The sequence below is a fragment of the Haliotis rufescens genome, unplaced genomic scaffold (assembly GCF_023055435.1).
Source record: "Haliotis rufescens isolate VD_foot unplaced genomic scaffold, xgHalRufe1.0.p SCAF_7, whole genome shotgun sequence".
Lineage (NCBI taxonomy): Eukaryota > Metazoa > Mollusca > Gastropoda > Lepetellida > Haliotidae > Haliotis > Haliotis rufescens.
This window is the reverse complement of record NW_025964361.1, coordinates 14745617-14770907: the sequence shown is the minus strand read 5'-3', so window position 1 is coordinate 14770907 and position 25291 is coordinate 14745617. Positions and strand designations below refer to the sequence as shown.

General features: G+C 40.4%; 1 protein-coding gene across 1 annotated transcript in view; it reads right to left on the bottom strand.

Moving 5' to 3' along the window:
- Window positions 1-25291, bottom strand: part of LOC124141843 — a 73088-nt gene that overhangs the window by 3077 nt on the left and 44720 nt on the right. Inside the window, exons 11-50 of the mRNA XM_046509995.2 lie at window positions 25082-25202; window positions 24553-24792; window positions 22847-23056; window positions 22349-22623; window positions 21851-22010; window positions 21374-21595; window positions 21099-21246; window positions 20385-20659; window positions 19888-20085; window positions 19548-19683; window positions 18627-18661; window positions 17576-17705; window positions 17163-17395; window positions 16446-16616; window positions 16158-16329; window positions 15521-15775; window positions 14811-15031; window positions 14578-14683; window positions 14294-14410; window positions 13874-14006; window positions 13438-13612; window positions 12874-13150; window positions 12526-12715; window positions 12229-12443; window positions 11877-12109; window positions 11267-11420; window positions 11001-11179; window positions 10732-10872; window positions 10439-10601; window positions 9904-10039; window positions 5250-5371; window positions 4612-4751; window positions 4363-4510; window positions 3800-3994; window positions 3441-3644; window positions 2331-3089; window positions 1781-1993; window positions 1268-1363; window positions 840-1174; window positions 459-660 (exon numbers count right to left, since the gene is read on the bottom strand). Of these exons, the coding sequence (XP_046365951.2) occupies window positions 459-660; window positions 840-1174; window positions 1268-1363; window positions 1781-1993; window positions 2331-3089; window positions 3441-3644; window positions 3800-3994; window positions 4363-4510; window positions 4612-4751; window positions 5250-5371; window positions 9904-10039; window positions 10439-10601; window positions 10732-10872; window positions 11001-11179; window positions 11267-11420; window positions 11877-12109; window positions 12229-12443; window positions 12526-12715; window positions 12874-13150; window positions 13438-13612; window positions 13874-14006; window positions 14294-14410; window positions 14578-14683; window positions 14811-15031; window positions 15521-15775; window positions 16158-16329; window positions 16446-16616; window positions 17163-17395; window positions 17576-17705; window positions 18627-18661; window positions 19548-19683; window positions 19888-20085; window positions 20385-20659; window positions 21099-21246; window positions 21374-21595; window positions 21851-22010; window positions 22349-22623; window positions 22847-23056; window positions 24553-24792; window positions 25082-25202 (7835 nt within the window). The remainder of the gene's footprint in view (window positions 1-458; window positions 661-839; window positions 1175-1267; window positions 1364-1780; window positions 1994-2330; window positions 3090-3440; window positions 3645-3799; window positions 3995-4362; window positions 4511-4611; window positions 4752-5249; window positions 5372-9903; window positions 10040-10438; window positions 10602-10731; window positions 10873-11000; window positions 11180-11266; window positions 11421-11876; window positions 12110-12228; window positions 12444-12525; window positions 12716-12873; window positions 13151-13437; window positions 13613-13873; window positions 14007-14293; window positions 14411-14577; window positions 14684-14810; window positions 15032-15520; window positions 15776-16157; window positions 16330-16445; window positions 16617-17162; window positions 17396-17575; window positions 17706-18626; window positions 18662-19547; window positions 19684-19887; window positions 20086-20384; window positions 20660-21098; window positions 21247-21373; window positions 21596-21850; window positions 22011-22348; window positions 22624-22846; window positions 23057-24552; window positions 24793-25081; window positions 25203-25291) is intronic.

Sequence of the window (25291 nt, the reverse complement as noted above, 5' to 3'; positions counted from 1 at the left end):
CTGTCCAATTATGTGATTTTATACCCTTACCAACTGATTATATATACCAATAATTATTATAGTTAACACTATAGCTTAGGACAATCCTGTGAATATCCCTGCAATTGTTCTTGTTTATAACATCACTGACACGTTTTCGTTTGATGACGATTCTGAACATCACATAATTGATAAGTAGTTACCAAAATAAAAAAAATAATGTTTGTTTACATTCATGTGAACTGAAATTGGCTAGTGCCATATTTATAATAGCACATTGTAGAAAAAGGGCTGCATCATATTTGGTAAAGAGTGCGATTTTCTCAAAATGATAACAAAATCCCTAAAGTTGAGATCATATTTCACATTTGGCCGTTTTACACAACCTGACAAGTTAAATATATATAATACACCGTTGTACAAAATGTCATCTTAAAACAACGAACTAAAGATGATAGCGTAACATTATCAGTACTAACCAGATACAGTTGGGGGTTGATCAGGGACTGTAAAGTATGAAGTGGTTCTTTCTCCAGTTGTGCCAAAGATGTCAACAGGAACGACGCAGACGTTGTAAGACGTACCAATCTTCAAGTGTACATCGGCCAATGTCGCGTATGTATAATCCAAGTAGTTTGGGATATCACCCTGGTAGGTACGTCCTTCACCTTCAATTGAAACCTGAAATAAAACATAAAAGGGTATTGGATGTCTTTATGTGTAATGCATGAAGGCAGTCAATGATAATGTTCTTATTCAGCATAATGGAAGTTCGCTCCTTCAAGGTAATAACTCGTTTCATCATTATTTCAGATCATGCTGATGTTTCACAACATTCATAAATACAATGTGTCACGTACCACCGTGGACCGCAGCTGTCGGTCTGCTTGACTCCAGTGGAGTCTGACTCTGTTCCGATCCTGATGACACATCCCTCTATCAGAGTAAATGGATTCACTCTGGGTCCCACTCAAGACACCAAACTCTTGTAACGATATCTTGCTCTTTTCCCTGACAATTTCAACCCCGTCCGTCGTCGCAGCCACCACTAAGCCTGCCTTGTTGAAACATCGCACTGTTGTGTAAACTGTTCTTGACGAAGTGTTGAACACATCATTTATGTCCATCGTAGCTGTGGACTGCCCTGAAGGCACCTTACGGAATGTCATGATGTCATCGCTTCCCTTGCTTCCTCCTGTGTGGTAACAATGTATCAAAACGATAGAATGTGCACATCATAGGATGCTAACGTACATTACGCACAAAAACTTAATGTTAATCTACCTACCAATAGCCCAGTCACAGTGGTCGACACTAGACTCTTCATCTGCCACTTTCCAGTTGACGCTCACCACACTTGATATTTGATGATCTTCATCTGACCCTAAACACAAACATTTATCATGGATAAAAACTTAAATGAGCGACAAAGTAAACTGACTAATTGATCCAAAAGGCGCATGTGTACACTATAGCTCCAATAACTATTCACGATTGTTTCCCCCCAAAAATAATTTATACTCATTTTCATATCCATCAACAGGTTTTAGGTATTTACTTCGTCATAAAGTCTACGTTAGTTTTGTTTTGTTCCTCCCCACAGAGATTCTGAGACACACGTATGAGGATTTCAACATACGACCTAGCTGTGATTGTTACCCTACGGTTTGGATTACTGTCCTTGTGATCACTTCTTTGCAGAAGATCCGTTCAGATGCATGTCGTTGTGATATAGCTGGAATATTACTTTGTCGTTTAATGTCGTAAAATGACATTCATACACATGTCTCGTAGCATTTACCTGGACCATCATTGATATAACTAAACTTTGGAGGCGTCAGATCTACAACAATAGGATGTCCACTGGAAACACTGGTCAGTCCAGCAGCATTCGTTGCCATGACAGTGATGTAAACAGTGGAGTTGTGGGTCAGCTTCAGACCGGAAATAACCGCCTGAGTTTGCCGGTCTACATTCGTGTACTTCTGTAGCTGACTGCCACCCGGAACTGTGCCTGAAAAAGGGTTGATGTTGTTACAGTGGAGAGTGACAGTGACAGTGTACAACCAACGTTATGCCAATTTGTATCTATCAGCTGGTGTTGTTTGAATCAAGTGATTCAGTTATGTTGGCGTCCATCCAGTTATCTTATGTTGGAATTAAACAGGTACGGTGTTTATCAATATGGTTTATCGTAGTAAAAGCAATAGCATGTATGTTAGCATTTGTGACACAATAAAATAGTTGGCGACTTTAATATGAAAATGAACACATTTGAGGTGGATCTGATCTGAGCATGATGCTACCCCTAGTTCTCTCATTGACATATTGTAATGTATGGGTAAACTAACCAATCGCCCACTTGTACTGTGTAATTGGAGACTGTTGGTCCACAAAGTGCCAGGAAGCATGTAGAGATGACCAGTGAGACAGGAACACAGAGTGGACCACCAGATGCTCCTCTGTATCCACACTGTCCGGACCAGCAACATAGTCCACAGTCTGAACACTCACATGGTCCAGCACAAACTCCATCATCCTGGACGATGACGCTATGTTCAGTACTGCACTGGTATCTACGGCTGTGAACCTGTATGTGTGTTTGTTCCAGAGGACGACTGAGTGATCTCCGGCAATGCAGGTGCCTCTACAGAGGTTAGGGTCAAGTGTAAAGCTGAAGACTTCACTGCCTATTGTAACTATTGCATCAACCGACCTGTGGTTGTTGGAAACAGTTTCTGGGTATCCAGTATGCAGAGTCAGCTTGTACTGCCTCCCAGTCTCAAGACCAGAGATCCTTTGGTGAATTCTCCCACTGATGGACACAAACATATATCCGTCTTTAGCTAAAGGTGATTCGGGCGCCAGAACCTTGATACAGGACGCTGTGTCAGTTTCCCACGATGTCGGTATGACAAGGTTGCAGCGTGTGGTACGACCAGTAATATCGTCTACCTCGAATGATGGGTTCTTCACCAGGTTGTCTCCAAGATATGCCACAGCCTTAAGTTCAGGTGGAGAAGTGTCGATGACAACTCCATCAGACACAGCTACATCAGAGGCATGACCAACTGCATCTACAGCATACACCTTGCTCCAAACTCTTGTACCTGTAAGGACATCAAATGCGATGAACATTACATTGTTAACAGAATAGTATTTAACTTTCAGCCTTCATTTGAACTTACTTTTCAAATTGAAGCATGGTTTTTATGTACTATGTACTATTTATGTACATCAGACAGAGCAACATCAGGGCATGAGACCAACAGCATCTACGGCAAACACTTTGCTCTATTTTGTACCTTTAAATACAGTAAGTATGTAGGGGATGTAAGGAAATGTATCAATGGATCCTGTAATTATATTTTGTGTGTCTAGTATGTCATATACTTACCAATAGATTCGTCACGATATGGCTGATATATTGCCGATGTGAAGTTAAAGTTTAACTCACTCACCAATAGATAATGGAGTTGGAAGCGATCTACTGAAGGAAGTGTGTAGTCCTGTATCCAGCCAGTCCATCACACTGCAGTCTGTTGTGTCGTTGGCCGTCCCCACACACCACAAATACTTGACGATTGTGGAATCTGTGTCGGAGAAGCCATACCAGGAGGAGGATACTTCAAATATAGAACTGTGGTAATCCTTGTCGTTGATATCTGCAAGTTCTCGAAATATTTAACAATCAGAAACAATAGATTGTGAGATCATATATTATAGCATATGGTGTAATGCATAGCTAAAAAATCCAGTCATAAAATCACTTTACTTCTGTATTGTCTTTTCATTCACAGCTAAAGATGCATCACTGTACCTGGTCCATCATTCACTCTGCCTGTCACTGGAGGCAGAACGTCCACCTGTACACCATCAGAGTAGGCCCAGCTGACCAGACCAGCCTTGTTGTAAGCCAGGACACTGGAGTAGTAGATTGTGTTTGGATGTAGACTGAGACCTGTTGCTGTATAGCTGGTGGTGGCCAGGTCCCCCGAAGCATGGATACTGTGACCTGAGAGCGTTGACATAAAACCACATGTAGTAAATACATCAACATTTCTTACCACGGTCGACCATTTGAATCGTTGCTGATAATCAAAGAATACGAAGTAATAAACTAATTAGTATACTCAACAACCAACTTGGTGGTCACTTGGTGTGTGTGTGTGTGTGTGTGTGTGTGTGTGTGTGTGTGTGTGTGTGTGTGTGTGTGTGTGTGTGTATGTGGATACAACTCTTGAAGTAAATTATTTCATTATGGGCGAGAGCCTTCAGCTCAGGAGAACGTCATAGCACCATACATACATGCCTTTATTTGTCTTGCAGATACTCACGAGAGCTGAAAGAACTCGCATGAAAATGAATTAAATCAATAGCTACCGCCTCTGTGCGTGCTGATGTACACCCTGTATCGATGAATGCTGCTTAGACCAAGTAGGAAGTGTCCGGTCCACTTGACGACAAGTGTGTTGTTCTGTGTCTGGAAGTCTGTGTCTTTTGTTTCATTGAGGCCTCGGAGTTCCTTTACCTGTTGCAAAATGTGTACCAGTCAGCCATGACAAAGTGATAAACGTAAACACTCATACTCTAGAAGGGCATGATACAGGCTGCTATACAAGATGCACTTACGATTCTTCCCAACTTCTTTGTAACTGTTGGGGGCCTTGTATCAAACGTGACGCCATCGGATTTAAATATGTTGAAAGTTCCGTTATTATACCACGCTTTCACAAAGAAGGAGTATTTCATTCCAGGTGTCAGAGACTTGCCTGAAATCAGACATCAGCATTGTATGAACACACAAAGGCAGGCCAAGGAACACCTGAACATAATAAACCCCAATACCGCCTCGTCAATGCCTTATGTTGTTAAATGCAACACAATAATTAGAAAAGAAAGAAGGAATGTGCCACCATTTCCGGTTTGTTAATACGCATGCACATGCAAAAGGCCTTTAAACAAAAGCCGTATGCCTCGAGCTACTTATGACACTTCTGGTTTAATGACATCACATTTTGGTTTCGGAATAAACATGACCTTGACCGAACCGGGAATCATTTTTTGTTGGTACAAAGGGGTTATATCAGATACAAAGTCTCTGGAGTATCTTATAGTACATAATCAATTGCAGAAGTGACGATGGTGATCATATTCTACCCTCATATTAAGGAGCCCAAATAAAGTGTTAGATCATACGAAGCATACAAATATACCTGAAAATAGACGAAACAGCCCTTAAGTCAGAGGAACATATAACATACAATAACCTGCTTCCAATGATATAATAGCTGATGTTTGTTGACCAGCATCGAACCACACTCTCCCAGTCAATGTATTAAACACTCCTCCTGGCTCCTCTTCATCACTCTCTCCTATACTGTATTCATAGCTGCAAACCAACAAATACATGACCATGGGAGCAAAGAAGATGATACATGGTATTGCACATGACCTTTTGCATTGGCTCTTGTTGGCACTGCTACGTACCCTATATCATCCCCATCAGGTACCCGTGAAGATCCGGGTTAGAAAAGGTCTCCAGCAACCCATGCCTGTAAGATGCGACTGACGGGATCGGGTGGTCAGGCTCGCTGACTTGGTTGATGCATGTCATCGTATCCCAATTGCGTGGATCGATGCTCATGCAATCAATCACATGATCCGCGAAGATCCGGATTAAAATAGGTCTTCAGCAACTCATGCTTGACGTAAAAGGCGACTCTGCTTGTCGTAAGATGCGACTAACGGGATTCGCTTTCAATGTTCGTACCTTGTCGTCGGAGAGTACCAGTTTTGCAATTATTGCGACATTTAAATCGAATGGACTTGGAATTGGAAGTGATTTAACCACGCGTCAACGCGAACAATTGCAAGCCCTAAAAGGAACGGGAAATTTCGGCTTCTTCAAGAATGGCAAGCTTGTTACGATGCCTCGTACGTCGGCTGACCAACGTGGATCTACAAATCAAGACTCAGAAAACCGAATGTCGGACAGACTTCGACCAAACAGAAGTAAGTCGCGCCCTGGGAAATAGCACAATGGCCATGGCCCGGATCATCTCCCACAAGGAACCTCCGATGTGCACACCGGTGATACTCGCGCTCACAGTGTTACTGATGTCAACAGAGACGCGTTCTCCTTTGTATGTTGGAATATTGGTGGTCTTCTCAGCAAAATAAATGATGTTGACTTTTTAACTTACATCAGTAAATTTGATATTGTGTGCCTTGTTGAGACATTTGTTGTAAATATTCCAGGAAAACATTGGCTACATGGATATGATACTTTTTACTGTCCTGCAGTTAAGTTATCCAACTATGGACGTTTATCAGGTGGTATTTGTCTGTGTGTACGTCAATCACTGAGTAGTTTCTGTAATGTTATACAAGCAGATAGAGACAACATAATTGGTCTCTCGTTATCTAAAGATTTATTTAGAATTGACAAAAATGTGAATTTGTTATGTACCTATATCCCTCCAATGGGGTCTCCTTATTATAATCATGTAAACACCAATAGTAACATTGTAAAAGTAGAAGAATTCTTAATAGATAATGATGAAATGTTTTCAAATTCATACAATTTAATCTGTGGAGATATGAACGCTAGAACAGGTGAGAGAAATAACCCTGATATTAGCAATGATGATGATAGCTTCAATCACACCTCCCCTTTCCCTGAGGAGGAGGATGACCCTGTTGAGGATCGTACTTCACAGGATACAGTTGTAAATAGATTTGGTCAAATGTTGTTGGATTTATGCTATGTTTTTAAACTTTACATCGTAAATGGACGTGTATATGGTGATACTAATGGGGAATTTACTTATTGTAGCCAACATGGATCTAGTGTGAACGATTATTTTATAAGTTCACCAGATTTTTTTCAGTTTATCAATATGTTCACTGTCGGTGATCGATCTGATTCTGATCACTTTCCATTAGAATTGATGTGTAGATTTCCAAATATGGGTAAGAGGTGCAATAATGATTCATGTATGGATCCACAAGCATCAGAGAAAATTGTATGGAATGATCATTACTCCAGTTTGTTTCTTGATAACCTGAGATATAATTTTACTGAAAACAAAGAAATGGTCCTTAAAGAAATTGATAATGCTATTGAAAACGCAATTAGCCACTTTGTCGACATTGTATTAGACTCTGCTAACTGCATGAAAAAGACAATACGACATAATCCACAATTTGCCAATCACAAACCACTAAGTCTAGAATGTAGACAAGCGAAACGAGAAACACGTAGGGCACTTAGGAGATTTAGAACACAAAGAACAGTCGCTAACAGAATTGTGTACTGTAGACAAAGAAATCATTATAAATTTTGTTGCAGAAAATTTAAATCCATTTCACGTAAGAAATCAGTTGAAAGATTGCATAGAAGCATAAATAGTCAATCTAGCTTTTGGAAACAGATAAGATCATTACAAAACAAACCCAGACAGAAGAATCATATAACGAAAGCAGAATGGCTGTGCCATTTTAGAGAGGTTTTTGCAAATGACAATGTTTTTTCTCCTCACTTAGATGATGAAAATGAACTCAGTTCTAATCAGTTTACAGATATTGATGCATTCATACTAAATTCTACGATAACTGAACATGAAATTACATCATCAATAAATAAGTTAAAAAAAGGAAAATCCGCCGGGCCCGATCAAGTGCTGATAGAAATGCTTAAATGTTCCCAATTAGATATTATGCCATTTCTTCATAAATGTTTCAACAAACTCTTTGATAATCAAATATTTCCAAACAGTTGGTCTTGTTCAGAAATAGTCCCTCTACATAAAAAAGGCGATCCGAGAAACCCTGACAACTACAGGGGGATCTCATTAATGAGTGTTCTGGGGAAAATTTTTACCTCTGTTTTGAATAACAGGCTTACTAACTGGGCAAATATGAGAGATAAGATACCGGAAGTTCAAGCTGGTTTTAGAAAAAATTATTCAACCGTAGATCATATTTTTACATTATATGCTGCAATTCAAAAATGTCTAACACGTCGTAAACACAAGGTTTACGTTGCTTTTATTGATTTTAAAAAGGCATTTGATACAGTTGATCGTTATAAATTATGGTGTTGTTTAAGAAAAGCTGGACTACAAGGGAAGATGTTTAATATAATACAATCAATGTATTCAAATATCAAGTCATGTGTACGTAGTGATTATGGTGTTACTGATTTTATCGATTGCCCATCTGGTTTACGTCAGGGATGTATACTGAGTCCTCTGTTATTTTCGTTTTTCATAAGCGAATTATATTATGAAATCTCAAGTAACGGCAAGCATGGTATACAGATGTATCCTGACATCCTTGAACTTCTTATGCTCCTTTTTGCCGATGATGTTATTTTACTATCTGACACTGTTATTGGTCTACAGAATCAGTTGAATGTATTAGATAAATATACTAAGGAATGGAATTTATCTGTAAATTTAGATAAGACAGAAATTATAGTATTCAGAAAAGGGGGTCCTTTAAATTTTAGGGAAAGATGGTACTTAAATGGACAACAAATTAATGTAGTTAATGGTTATAAGTATCTCGGCATAATGTTTAATTCAACACTAAATATGAACAAATGTGTATCTGACTTATCACTGCGAGGGAAACGAGCTTTACTTAATATAATGTCTGTTTCACATAAACTTGGAGTTATTACTCCAAAAGTATTTTTCAAATTATTTGATACTCAAATACAGCCAATTTTATTGTATGGATCTGAAGTGTGGGGTTACCGAAGATATGAATGTTTAGAAAGAATTCACCTACTGGCATGTAAAAAGTTTCTTCGCGTTGGAATAGCAACACCAAATAATATGATATATGGAGAATGTGGAAGATACCCACTTTACATTAATTCACAAATAAAGTGTTTAAAATATTGGTTTAATATCATCCGTATGCCAGAACATCGGCTTCCGAAAAAAGCTTATAACATGCTCTTTCATTTAGATAGTATCGGTAAGGTTACATGGGTATCGCATATTAGGACACTATTATTCTCACATGGATATGGGTATATATGGCTTAACCAATCTGTTGGTGATCAACATTTATTTCTAAATGATTTTCGTAAAATAGCAATAAATATGTTCTATCAAGGGTGGCAATGCAACTTGGAGAATAGTTCACGTTATGATTTGTACAGAACTTTTAAGACTCTATTAGAGCCAGAAAAATATCTATCAGTTTTAACAAATAGTCACCTAAGAAATGGATATATTAAATACAGACTTGGCTTTTCAAAACTTATGATTAACTATGGACGGAATATATCACTTGAAAGAATACAAAGAATTTGTCCATTCTGTAACTCTGCAATAGAAGACGAAATACATTTTACCTTTGAATGTCCTTATTATGCAGAATTACGTACTAAATATATACCAGAATGTTTCTTATCTAAGACAAGTAGAATAGCTTTTGTTTCTATTTTGTCATCGAATGATGCCGATGTAATGTTTAAACTGTCTTTATTTGTAAAACATGGGATGGAACTACGAAATAACATGTTGAGTGGAAATTCATAATTTTAATTACCTCACCCTAGAAAGTCCTCATGATTATCACCGATTGTTAAATGAATGTTATATTTATATAATTTTTGTTGTATCTCCCAATCTGTAAATTCTCACCCACTGTATTTATCTGAACTTGTATATGGGCCGATGGCCTTTGATACAATAAACATCTTTGACTTTGACTTTGACTAACGGGATTGGGTTGTCGGACCGCTGGAATATTGCTGAGTGTGGCGTTAAACAAACAAAACAGATACATCATGATCATGTGTCTCGTTTTGTACATTTCAGATGAATATTTACTATTTTCATAATATAAATAAGTAGTGTGGTGCAGGCTTGTATATGAGGTCAGTATATAATATATGCATACCGTGCTGCTTGCAGTCCAGGTGTTGTCACAGACCAGGTGGCCGCCATGAAGGTGTTGAAAGGAGAAATGTCAACGTCAGCAGCACCAGTTGCTAACAAGAGATCGATGGTGTCTACGACAGTGATTGTGTTGGGTCCTGTAAACAACATGCACTGGATAATATGGTAATTTGAGAACAATAATGAAACAAAGGAGGTAAACTATCATGTATGGTATAATGAGCGACCAGGTGTATTGGCTATCAAACTATGCGCCAAATAATGAGCACGCGTGACCCGTTCGTGTTTGGCGCCACCAATAGGTGTAACAGAAACCTATATTATTATTGGTGCTAATCTGCTTAAGTTCCTTGTTTGTCAGCCCTACACCCATGCTCCTGGATTCCACAAAGTGATGCACGCAACCATTTTCTTAACCATCAAGCTAACATGCTGTGATATAACTGGAATACTGTTCTACGCAAACTCACTCACTCACCCACTCTTTGTGAACTGGTGTTGTTTACTAGTGTATGTGTATTACACGAGAGACAAACCTGTCGTAGATCTCACACATGTATCGTCAGTACAGGTACCGCCCTGCACAGCACAGACACAGTGGCCCTCACAGTTGTAGGCCTGGCACCTCCTCACCAGCCACAGAGAAGAGTCCGCCTCCAGGAGCAGTTCAGCGTGGTAGGCATCACTTTGTATGCCAACCTAGGAGTAGTCACAGAGAAACAGTTAGATGAACGTTATTATCTATCGACGATTTCAGATAAAAAAGCTCACAATATGCACTCACGTGATTTAGTGCGCGTATGTGTACACATTCAAGTATGCAACCTACCCCATTCACAGCCCAGATGGCTACAAACACAGTCCCCTCTGGTGGCAGGGTCTCGGTGGGTACATTGAACGTCTGGAGGACTCCCTCGTCGCCATTGGCAACTCCAGATGAATCGTGGGAGACTTTTGTTAGTACACTGCCCTGTAATAATATGTGAGAACGTCAAGAACATTTCACGACACCATATTAGTACATATCAGTTATATACTTTTAAGTGTGATAAAAAAACATGTCATTAATCAATCGCAATGTGCAAGTGTGTAACCTACTTTATTGTAATCAGTTCCGTACACTTGAGATCCTACTGATACAAGGTAATGGTCTATTCCAGAATGTAGATCAGAGAAGCCAAGCCAGGCAAGGTTTAGACTGGTCCTGTTCCATGTCATCCAGCCAGATTGATGCCGTGTGAGTTTCGCTGCATGATCAGTTTCTATGGCGAAGGTACCTGCAGTGGAAAGACAGTTGCAATGTTTTTACATATTCATTCAATTAAAACTGTCGCATTATTTGATGGTGCACAGCAATATTTTACCTGTTTTGGGTTTAGAGCTGTCAACCAAAATGTCCTCAGTAGCTGCTGATGAACAGAGGCCAGCCATGTTGCAAGCTGTGACCTTTACCTTGTATTTACTTCCATCATGCAAGTCCAGGTTTGTGTATGTGTATTCCCGAATAAAACCTGGAATCTGGGGAGCAATCATGAAATTGGCTAAGCATTGTGAAGGCAATATATAAACTGATGAACGGTCTACGGGGACACTAACATTGTCGTGCTTAAACAACATGTAATTACAAGTTGGCGATACATTAAGATCGATGTTGGTGGGCATACTTCTTTTTTCCCGTGTGTTAAAACTGATCCGATGTATGCAACTGTGGACGGTCAACGTTGACATAGAATATGATATTAACAAATGATACTCTGTATTCACGATGGCCAGATATCAATTAACTAACTATACACTAGTATTTATAGCAAATATTTGTAAAATGTATATACATCGAGCTCAAAAGTTGTCTATGTCAGCTATAGCTGGTAAATATTTAGAAGCTGTAAAAGCAGAACGTTGTTTTCCATTGTTCATGAAAAAGGAATAATTAGGTTTCTTTGATAAAATGATTTTCCGGTAGCTTCACTGTACCTCCAGATTAGAACTGTCTATCTCTCCAAGCTGGTGGGATGATAAGGAGAGGTATTGACGCTCTATGAAGGAATCAGCGTCTTGGAACTCCCAGTGTAGACTCAGAGCTGTCCGACTGATGGTAGTGTTGGAAAAAACCGAAGCAATACCATCTCTCGCCGTCGGTGGGCTCACAACAACGGGTGGGCTGTTTTCTATCATAACTCCATTGGACGTCGTTTCTATATACAGTCCTGCAACAAGGATTTAAAAATCAATCATAAGTTCAAACTAACATCTGTATATAAACATCCTGAATGTACAAAGATGAAATAGGTTCTTACATTGAAGTTAACAGAACAGATCATGATACCTCCTTTGTTGAAACATCGGACAGTAGTATAGATCATCTGCCCCACTGGCAGCTGTTGGTCACGTGACAGGATGTGGAAGATGACCTCCTCCATAGCAGCATTCCTGGATGCGAGAATCTCGTCACCTCCTGGGGTTATCCCCACGTGCCATTCAAAGTGGTCTAACCCAGATTCAGGGTCGTAGAAACCTCGCCATTTGCATCCCAGAAATGTCCTGAAACAAGCATATATTTAGGCAGTGCGAGGTGGCGAAAATCAAGTAAATACATTTTCGAAGCGCTCTCGGCAACATTCACCTGGCCGCCTGGAACTGTATGTCCACGTCGCCTGTGCCATCTTGCACTGTGCCAGTAACTGGCGGGGAGCTGTCCAGGATGACACCGTCTGAGGTGGAGGAGCTGCTGCAGAGGCCTGCCGTGTTACAGGCTGTCACTGTGGTGAAGTACTTCACTCCGGGGGAGAGCAGTAAATGCTGAAGGCTGATGTCTGAATCATTTGAAAATTTAACATCATCAGTATATTAAAGTGTTATCTTATACGACAGTGTATGCTACAAAAATCCGTATTTTGATTGCTAGGTTGATTATACTTCACTAAGAATTAGCCCTGACTTCCACAATTATCTGAACACAATGAAACCCTACTTTTTGTGTTTCCAAACCCTATCTCCTCCAGTTTGTCATCACAGCCTGTGCAAGTCCCGACCTTGACCTTGTACATGGCGACACTTGAGTGTGGGTCATCAAAGCCTTCCCAGTAGGCCCCCATCTCTGAGACACTGGTGATGTAATCCTTGTCTTTGTCATCAGGTGTGGCAGCTGACTGTACTCCGTCGAAGACGTGGCCAGTAGATGGAGGCGTGGTGTCCACAACCACAGGCCGTGACGAGGACAGTGTGTACAGACCTGCACCGTTGAAGGCCTGGGTGATACAAATGTATGCTTGATCGTAGTTACGATTCCCTGTTGCCAGTAGCAGGCATTATATCTAACAATGCACATATATATATATATTGTTTAGTAAACATGCAACAAGTAATAATCGATACGGTTTGTAAATGAAAAATGTGTTATAAACCCGTCCTGTGTAAATATATTTACACCCTTCTGAATACCTAGAATATTGATTATTACACTATAGACACTGATATACGTATATGCCATATCGAAATACACGAGTAACGATGTTGCACTCTTCTTCACATGTACCTTCAGAGAAATATAATATGAATGACCATCCACCAAGTTGTTAGATGTATCGAAGTCCAGGCAATCCTGGTCAGTGACAAAAGTGGCTGATACGTCAGCGTACGCAGGTCTGGTACCCATGGAAACCACATATTCCTTTATTCCACTCTCCTCGTCCGAGAACACGTTGGTCCAGCTGTAACAGATGTCATGCAGGGTCATCTTTCAACGTATTGAACTACAGTCGAATCAGATGTCCAGGCAATATGTCCACTGTAAGTACAAGTGTAACATGTCACACTTAAGAGTATTCCTCTTCATGAAGAACGCAATGTACATGTGTTTGCCTATTTGATTCCACAACTACGCTCACAAATAGTGACATATAACTTATGTGACAAATAATGAGAAAAGCATGCTAATGACAATTCAATTAACAATTTACATTCAATATTACCAGATATGCACCACACGTGATGTGATGTAGCGTCCCTCTAGTTGTACGAGCTGATCCGTCAAGGCTGGTGCAGTGAAGTCCACAAGGAAACCGTCTGACACAGCCACTGTCGTCATGTTGACAAAATCCGTTGCTGAAATGAGAGCATCATGGGTGTTAGTGTGGACGCCAAATCAGAATATCGACACATGCATAATGGAAATCCTAAACGTTGCATGACACAGAGGAATCCACGTCGTCTGGTTGATAATAGATTGTATGATCCATATCCACAGAATGTCTGACGACGTGGACTCTCTCTCTCTCTCTCTCTCTCTCTCTCTCTCTCTCTCTCTCTCTCTATATATATATATATATATATATATATATATGTAAGTGATACTGTGTCCTTGTTTCTATGTTATATCCATCTTGTAGTACCTTTCACTGAGGCATAGTATGTGTTTCCAGTGTGTAGATGAAGACTGTGTAGTGTATAGTGGTCGACAGATCCAACATTGGTGAACTTGACGACATCCTGCCCACCAGGAACAGATCCTGGGAAAGTAAACACTCATGGCAGGCCACTGTTATTCAATTTACAATTGTATTTAAGATGTATTTAAAGTACAGCATATTCTGCTCTATAATCTGCAAGGCAAACTATGTTGAGAGATGTGTTCAACTAATATTTGAGTTAAAGTGAACCGTTTGATCTTTCATACCTAGCGCTACCTCATAATATGAAATGCCACTCAGATGGGCTATATGTCCCTCTTCTTCGACATCAGTGAAGGCTGACCATTTCATGGCAACGTCTGTTCTGCTAATCTGAAAGACGTAAATTCCATGCAATATAGTTTTGTTGTTAAGCATAGGTAAGGAGAATACAACAAGACAACTTGCCATGAATATACATGTATTATGTTGTGGGATCTAATACCTATATAACCAATACCTGGAAGGATCCGTCTATAAGTCCCTCAACGCTCACTGTCCCCGGTGTTGGTGGTGTGAGGTCGACTGTGATGCCGTTACTGCAGGCGTTCACTTCAGTCAGCTGGGACGTCCACTTCTCGAATGGAGTGTTTTTCTCATCAGCATGTATGCACACATAAAATCTTTTGCCATGCTGTAGGTGAGCCCCATGTGTGAATTCCACGTTGAGGAACTCGTTGACTGATGAGTACGAAATGAAAACATATAAGATGTGGCCACTGTGTTTTCAATGTAGAGCTAGTTTACCTGTAGATTTAACCGCGCTTAATTGAATTTGAAATCGAACGTTAAAATTATAACCTATCTATACATTGAAAGCGCACTGGGTTTATCTCCATTCTGACGTGTTAGCACATGTTGTAGCTGTATCGGCTTGGTCAAATGTTTTGAGTGGGTTGTCGATCTGAATTAGGGTATCATCGATAACGGCCTTTAAACAAAAGTATGGCGTTGTATATCCTCAACCCTCATTACACTCCAGGTATTAATCCACTCGAACATATAACAGGCATTTACAGCCTGTAGTACATCGTACTTCGTGAGCTAACATGTGGGCACCCTGTAGTTATAAGCTTGATCAATCACAACCGATAATTTCCAAACTTATGGTTGAACTGCATATTAGAAATAAGAATGATGTCAACAGTAGAATTGTTGTAATTATATTACCTGTGTGTCCACACCTGATTACATCTGGCATGCTACAGGGGTCAGTGACGGTCATCAGACTCTCTCTCTTGTAGTGAGATGAGGGGTCCACCTGGTCACCTGACACCACTGCCCACGTGTAGTTCCTGTGACGTAGAGTCGGCCACACAGCAGACAGGATGTTCTTGTAGGGGGTGTAGTCAGCATCATCGTGTTCCCAGTAATTGTTCTGATCTAAACTAATGCTATATCCTACACGTGGTCCTTTCGCTGTGCCTGGAATCCCATAAGCTTATGGTATTTGAATATGATAAGATCTTTCTTTAGAAACGTTGATTCAAACTGTGATGACACTCTTCTATATAATGGACGGAAGGAAGTTTGACATGATTTAGTAACGTTATATTCATACAAACATGATGTTATTATATCGATGCAATTGTGGAATTCATAATATCAGTCACATCTCCCTCAATGTTGAAATACACATATAGATTGAAGCACTTGTTAATTCTTAATACATTGGCTAAAATATTACGAACATAATGTAATAATTGCGACATTTTCCACTAATGTGAAAATTCTCAGCTCCAGTGAGTTTTTGGTCATGATCAGGTCGAGATGCGTTATGTTCTCGTCTTCTTCAGACTTTACTCACCGACAGCATCTACAACGACTGCAGGTTCAATGTAACGTGGGTCATATGCATTACAATCTCTGACATCTGCCGAAGTTGTTGAATATATTCCAACTATATTGTGACCCCTGACCGCTAGTCTCCGGCACTTGGTAAAGTCTAGCTGCTTTGGTAGAGTTATCTGAAAACGCATCTGGAAACACATAACAGTTATTAACATGTAACTAACAATATACCAACTTTGTAGTATATTGAATATAATATTGACTGAATGGCATGTAAATAACGTTATATGTTGTTCATGCTAACCTCGTCGTTGATACTGACAATAGCGTGAGCATCCACCTCGTGCCAGTTGATGAACATGCTGCTGTTGTGACTGTTGTCTGTGAGTCCCCACTCGTATCTGTCCATGACGTCATAGGCTTCAGATACAACCGGTATATCAGGATCACGGAACCGAGTCATTGTCACCTGGATCTGTGAATATATAGTTTTATATTGTAACAACATATTATGTTAAGTTATGCTCTTAAATTAATTAATTTCATGCAAAAACATTATCAGCAGGATTTGTCCGTGGTAAAACGTATTGTGCGATGTTTCGAAAAGGTACACATAAAATTTTCGAGGAACTAATTTAAAGGTGTTTATACTAACATATCATACACACTGTATGTAAGGACATCCCTAGCACTGTAGACATGGTCATAACATGATGAACGTTGTGGAAACAATACTGTATATTCAATCAGCTTATTGGGAAACTGTTAACTTGAATCGTTGCTGAGTTAATACGTTTACAAAGTTCTCGTTATTGTATGACAATAACATTTTACACGTCTTGTGTTTGACAATATTATTTGAATTCTGTCAACATAGGTCAGCAAATTACCCCTTAAAATACGCAATAGTTCATGACACGGATGTGTATTTGTTGCAAGATTCATTCTGTGAAAGGGATGACAAAGTGGCGAATTCAAGCAAAATACTTAAAGGAGTTTCTTTCAAACTTGTATACTTTACCTGTGCCTTTCCCCCTACAGATTCCTCGTATGTCAGTGACATGCTTCCAGCTGCTGGAGGATGCGGTAGGACAGTCACACCGTCACTGTGGATAGGCTTAGTACAGACTTTACCAGCACAGAACTTGACTGCAGCCCTGAAGGTACGTCCTGCTTCCAGAGATAAATCACCAACCACGAGTCTCTCAGAGGACCCAAGAGGCTCGAAATCTCTCCAGGTGTTCCAGATTTCTGCTAAAGAGTGAATACAATATTGAGCAATAAATTATTGTTTATCAAATAACATAATCAAACAAATGTTTGGTAGTTTCAGGACGTTACTTTTATCATCATCCTCGTACATGTATCGTTCACTACAAACACATTGCTATGTTATTTTGATATTGTGGGAGCTTCATTTCTAGTTCTTGTCACCTGATTTGGGTAGTAATATTTGAAACCCCCAGTGTACATCCGGATAGTTCAGGCTACTGCTGGTGCTCCTGTTCCAGTGGGCCGCATATGTTGAGGTAGAAATTTGGAATTCCAAATCACGAGTACAATCCTGGAAATTAATTAATTAGGAGATAAACAAACTATGTTTTCAATGTAGAGCTAGGTTACCTGTAGATTTAACCGCCCTACATTTAACATGTTAAACCTCACGCTGCGCAAATTCAATTTAGCGCGGTTAAATATACAGGTAACCTAGCTGTGCATTGAAAATACAGTATGTTTATCTCCAATTTACCATGACGAAATAAAAGGTATTAGAAACTACATTGAGTGAATCGGCATGGGTTGAGTCCAGTGGGTTCTTGATCAGAATTTACGGAATCGTCGACAATATTTTTTAAACCAAATATGACATTCATTATGCTCAAGCAGTTTGTTTACACCGTTATACTTCACTCGAAATTATGACAGACACTGAAAGCATAAGCACGAAAATCTCGTAAGCCTCACAAAGATTTTGTTCTAAAACGCACGTCACTATAACAACGTCATATCGCACATTGTGACGCAAAAGATATGGCGTCACAGTCATATTTAGAAAAGCGCAAAATTGTAAGCTCTCTGTTGTTTATCCAAAATGGAAATACATACTCTTTGTAGACTTATATTGTGTTTTCTGCACGGAATCTTTTGCCACACATCCTTTAATTATTGTAGTAACCGTAACTTTGCATTTTGTAGCCTATATTTGTACACAAAATTATATAAATATTTCAACCGGCAATGTCCATAAAATAAGTACTATTCTAAAAATATTGGCTTCCTCGGTGATGCGGCAGACAAATGGGCTGTTTTTTATCAGAGGGGGGTGATTGTGATTTCAAACCTCTAACTCACCAATCAAAATCGAGTATGTTTCAAATTCATGGTTTAATGATAAATAACCATTGTTATCGTCTCTTCAATAGGTTACACGGAAGCTGTATGTACTTCACACCAAGCTCTCTTTTTCTCTTCATCACATACATACCTTCATGTTCCTTGCAGTAACATCAGGACCTTGGTCTGGGGAAAACTCGACAGTGATATATGTTGTAGTATGAAAACAAAAATATTTGCAAGGTATGGAATATCTATTGCTCTGAGGAAATACTGCTTACCGGCAAATCGTAATTTATGTAGACAATCCCCTCGCAAGCGTTTGGAACTAACACAGTTCTATTCACTTGGGAAATACATCCTCAATCAGTTGAATTTCTGGCCATTAATTCAATCGAAACATATAATCCATCCCAATGTATTCTCTTGACAAAATATAGTTTGTGCATTATTTAAAAGTCATTCTTGAAATGAAAGACAAAATAATGTGATCTGGAGTAACACAATGCAGCTCGGCTAACACTTGTCGCATTATTATTTTTTTGTCAGAGTACCAAGAAAGTTTATTTGTTTTCAGATCCATACTGTTCTATCTCCATCAGTAAAATCCAACTGGCATATTCTGATTATTCTTGATCAAAGTTTTTACCAAAGGAGAAATCACATACTTGAGACAGCGTACTGTAATGAAGTCATCAGCTTTTCTTCTGTATTTCAGCTGACAGATCACAAAATTCACACCCAACGTACATATTCTACAGTTAATAAATAATAACCAAATGATTTGGAACTATGCGGGCCTATCTTCTTGTCACAGGATCTGTGTGAAGAATGTGAGTGGACACATCGACATTTACACGGACATAGAACAGTCTGGTTTTAAGAAGCTCGTGAGTACATAGAATCACTTAAAAACTACTTTCCAGCAACAGGGGCCTCATGAAATATACAACAATGTTAGAAAACACCCATTTGGAAAGAAAATGCAAAAAACATAATTCAGGTCAAATGTGGAAATAGGACCATCTGGTTAACTGGCTTAATTTGGGCGAAAGGTAATTCATTCGTGTACCAGAATCACCGCATCCTGGCCCGTCTCTGATAGTGATATCTGTGACATCAACGTCTGGCCTGATAATCGTCACACCGTCAGAGGATACCGTCATCTCTCCTCCACCAGTAGCCGCCACGACAGTCACAAAATACTTCTGAAATTATCCAGAGGCACCATTTCCACGTACATATATTACAGTCAATGTGCACAAATCAGTCAATGTAAAAATGACTCACACTTTCACTTATTCAATTAACAAAACGCAAAAAAATAACGAACTGCATTCCTCTGTATTGGAATCTCAACCATATTATGCTGCAAAACTAATTCATATATGGTAACTTCGTGTTATACAAACCTGATTTTCGTGCAAATGTAGGCCAGTAAACTCATGTTGTAAGACATTGCCAACGTCCAGTAGACTCTTGACATCTGATGCACGAGGTTGAGATCCAATCCCGACTTTGTATGTTACAGTTTCAAGCCCACCGTCGAATCCATACCACCTGGCCCTTATGGAACTTGTTGAGATTTGCTGGTCTGTGTCCTCAATAGTCTGAAAGTAATTAAGTTACGAATTTTCATGCGGTCTCGATGCTGACACATCTATTTCAAGGGAACATCTGTGAGAACACACAACAGTGGGATGCATAGAGGTAATACACCTTGATTCAATGCATTTACAAACATCATCATATTTCAGCAAAATTGAATCATTCTTGTCCACAATTTATAACTCCAGCGAAGTCATTCATTGTCATTATTGTCATGAGTACACGCGATTGACATACATTGTGTAATAAAAGAAGACATGTTAAATATAATTCTGAGTTACGATTCAAAAGATGCACATACACTTGTTTCAAACAAGGATTCTTCTCCAGATGGAATAACGTCTTCTACTACACCACGTGAAGGCAGCAATACGTCGTGGACGTAGGGTTCAGACACTGCCACTGTGGACAGCCCTACTATGTTGGTGACTCTGACTGACACAAAGTAGGTGTGGCTGTGGTGGAGATCCCAGTGGAGGTCTGTGAGGGCTACAGCTGTACACGTGGGTGGAGACGTCAGTGTACAGCCTCCTCCCGACTGCAGCGCCGTGAAGGGGATGAGTGTCGACTGCCCCTCTCCAAGTTAAAGCATAGTTGCAATGTTTCATTATATAGGTTAGATTGTACATAGGCATACATGCACCATGTGCACTTGTGCACCTACCGTCACACACATCCATCCATCTATACCTACATTTATATTCATACAAACATGCATTCGAGCGAATGCACGCACGCACGCACACACGCACGCACGCACACACACACACACACACACACACACACACACACACACACACACACACACACACACACACACACACACACACACACACACACACACACACACACACACACACACACACACACACATACATACATACACACACACACCATCGTTTATTTTTTTCCCAGTTATCCATTCAAATCCAACAAAAACTATGGTAACCCAGGTAACAACGAGTGACGGGTTTTGATTATCGACACGCGTGGAATGGATGATAAAGCTACTTACTCACTGACACCTCGTATTTGAGATATAATAGCTCCGGATCTGTGAAGGCCTTATTCCAACGTGCAACCAGAACGTTACTTTTCAACATGACACTGATCGATCCAGAAAATCCAGGGTAGAAGGTATGAACAGTTACAGGACCCACAACCTCAGGAATTACAGAAGACGAATTAGCTATGTACATGTATATCACAAGGCATAAATGTATATACCGGATTAACAACAAATATTTGACATAATGGTTTACTGTCGTTGTAAAGTAAAGTTATACATACTTTTGATGCTGAGGCACCAGCTTTGTTGATTGCCTTGATGGCTATGTAGAACTGTTGCCCCTCACTGAGACGAGGATGGTAGCCCTGATACTGAGGATGATGATGAGTGGACGTGTAGGGCAGGATATCTGGAGCTGCTTCACCAGAAGGATCTGACATCAACCCCAGCTCGTAGTCATAGATTCCACTCTCTGTGTCACTGCCAGTCCAGTTTACAAATAGCTGGCAATGGAAGATCTAAGCATGACACTTGTAAATATATCAATGGAGATATCATCTCAAGTTAATTACTATGACAAATAGTTGCTTTGCGTTTTATGAATAATCCTAAGGTAATCATACTTGATAATACTGATATCATGATTCCATTCAAGGAGTATTTTCCCATTCACCTCCGCTGAAAATCTACAAACCGAGTCGTTTACATACATACTCCAGAACTACATCACCACAATACTCGATAGTTAATGTACGTACGTGATGCTCTTTGTAGACGTACAGTGACTTGATGAAGGTGACAGACAAGGCGACGAGGGATCCACACTCATCGTTGTGCATCTGCATCCCACTTCCGTTGTTGTGACGATGTATTGGAAACAGGGAAAGACTCTGGTTATCTACTGGCGTGGCCTTGGAACTGGCGACACAGTCAATATTTATAATACTGTACTTTGAAATCCGCATTAATAACCTTCATGTACACTTTACATTGAAATCCGCATAAATACTTCTTGAGATACATTGAATTTAGTCCTGTACTAAAATGCGCATACCTGCAACTGCTGCTGAAAACAGTATTGTCGACACGAAAATGCACACTACATAACCAAGACGATCACGGTCAATGACGTCAACATAACAAACGTATGCTTCATGCTCAGGCGTATTAAATTGACGCTCGTATGTATCTCTCTTACATACACATCGATATGTATGGTTGGAGTTAATTCCCTGGATATATAAAATATGTATCACCTGCAACTGTTATCGGGAGTGACCAATAGGGTACGTCTTCTGTGGGCGTCAATGAACCACACATCATTATCTGAAGACTTGACCAAGCCCTCCGCCACTCTGGAGTCCCTCACTGCCACCTCACTCACACTGGGTGGGGTTGTGTCTACAGTCACTCCGTCAGAACACACAGGGTCGGATGCTTCCAGTGCTCGGTTGTAGGCCACCACTGTCACGTGATACTTGCCGACAGAGGGCGCTGTCCAGGAGGCGGATGTGGAATAGGTTTCAGTGACCTGCATGCAAAGAGTTTGAGGACATGATCCGAAATATCAAGAGAACTATACGATCTTTACAAGACAAGGACATGTTAACTGGCTGTTGTGGAATGGGTTTCAGTGCCCTGCATGTTTGAAATTCATTATGATTAGGACGTTTCCTTACTATGCATCTATGCATACAGCAAATGGAAACAAGTTTAATATATGTTAGCTGGAATTTACATGAGAATGAACATGCCTGTTGTGAAGGAGCATCTAGGTCAAAAACATCAGCTCTGTGGCAATGAAAGCCAAATATGTACTGATAGAATTTGACCCCACTCTCTCTGTCAAAGAACCCGTCCCAGTGGGCATGGAGTTGTAGACTGTCCTGGTAGTCCACTTCCGGGTTTCCAGACCGACCATCGTGGACAGCACCAGGATGAGGGGGACTGACGTCTATCGTCACCTGCGCTCGAATAAAGCGTCTTTAATATATCAGATTTACATGTATCTGATGATATATATAAAATTCATTAATGTCATTATACTTAACCCAAACCGCCTCCATGGTGTAGTGGTAGAGCGTCCGCCCGGAGAGCGGAAGGTCCGGGGTTCGATCCCCGGCCGCGTCATACCAAAAGACGTTAAAAGATGGTACTTGTTGTTACCCTGTCTGGCGCTCGGCATTAAGGGGCTAAAACAAGGACTGGTCGGCTCGGAGTCAGTATACTGTGTCTAAGTGGGGTATTCATGTTAAACTGCGGCATGGTAGTGGGCTAGCACTATAAATCGGCATCAGTCCGGACTAGTACAAGCAGCCACACACACACACACGTGCATGCACGTCGCTATATAAGTGCAATAATCTTGGACGCGACGTTAAACCCAATTTCACCTGACTTAACCCAAACAGCAATTACTTTGACAGATGCCGATTTCATTAATATTTATGATAGTATGTGAAATATTTACCAATAATCCGACACAATACACATACATGGTGAACAGAACACATCATCTGATGCGACACACATACATGGTGAACAGAACACGTCATCTGATGCGACACACATACATGGTGAACAGAACACGTCATCTGATGCGACACACATACATGGTGAACAGAACACGTCATCTGATGCGACACACATACATGGTGAACAGAACACGTCATCTGATGCGACACACATACATGGTGAACAGAACACGTCATCTGATGCGACACACATACATGGTGAACAGAACACGTCATCTGATGCGACACACATACATGGTGAACAGAACACGTCATCTGATGCGACACACATACATGGTGAACAGAACACGTCATCTGATGCGACACACATACATGGTGAACAGAACACGTCATCTGATGCGACACACATACATGGTGAACAGAACACGTCATCTGATGCGACACACACACATGGTGAACGGAACACATTATCTAATGCGACACACATACATGGTGAACAGAACACATTATCTGATGCGACACACATACATGGTGAACAGAACACGTCATCTGATGCGACACACATACATGGTGAACAGAACACATCATCTGATGCGACACACATACATGGTGAACAGAACACGTCATCTGATGCGACACACATACATGGTGAACAGAACACATCATCTGATGCGACACACATACATGGTGAACAGAACACATTATCTGATGCGACACACACACATGGTGAACAGAACACGTCATCTGATGCGACACACATACATGGTGAACAGAACACGTCATCTGATGCGACACACATACATGGTGAACAGAACACGTCATCTAATGCGACACACACACATGGTGCATAAAACACAAGAACTCCGGACCCAGCTGCACAAAGCCATCTACGCTACGATGATATGACGTTTATGTTACAGTATGGGAGCTATGTCCGCTTTGTGGAACGGGTTACTAGGCTGTAGCTTCAAAGTGCATGTACGTACCTTCAAGTCCATTTTGCTGGTTAGATTTGCCCAATTGGTTACAGTGACCTCCAGATGATAGTCAGAATCATGAACTCCCATGTCTCTGTCATCGAATATTCCCCCATGAGAAGATGAGTTGCTGTCTACCATCGCAGTTTGAACCTGGAAGTGACGGTGATAGCACCCGGTGGAGGGGGTACAGTAGCAGCTAGGCCCTCGTGCAATGTTTTCGTACATAGTGTTGCATTCCTCAATTGTCTGAAATGTATACATCAACGAACATGGAGAAAGCAGTACTTTGAGGTTAGCGTCGGTACTTACATAATGTATAAATGCATCAGAACTATACCTGGTATGAAGGCATGAAGCTCGTGCATTATCTCCTTAAATTCCCTGTTCAGTCAAACCCGACACACATATAGATGAGAAAATGCACAGTTGTAAGATATTTGCATGGCAATCGGTCATACTTATCAACTATTATTATCAGCACTCAAAGAGTGTTTATTACAATTGGCTCTTTCACGATTATTCAGAATCCACTTGCCCAGGCTTCTCCTTGTGCTTTGATGTGGCCTATTCCATGTACGATATCCTGGTTCCTATCCACAATTCTCCAGGATACTGTCTCCACGCCGCTGTGCTCATCATAGGCTACCCACTCTATCCTGAAGTTATACCCAAGCAACAATTGAATATATTGAAAAAAAGAATATTGACAGATTTACGAACATATGGAAGACAGAGGTCGATTCAC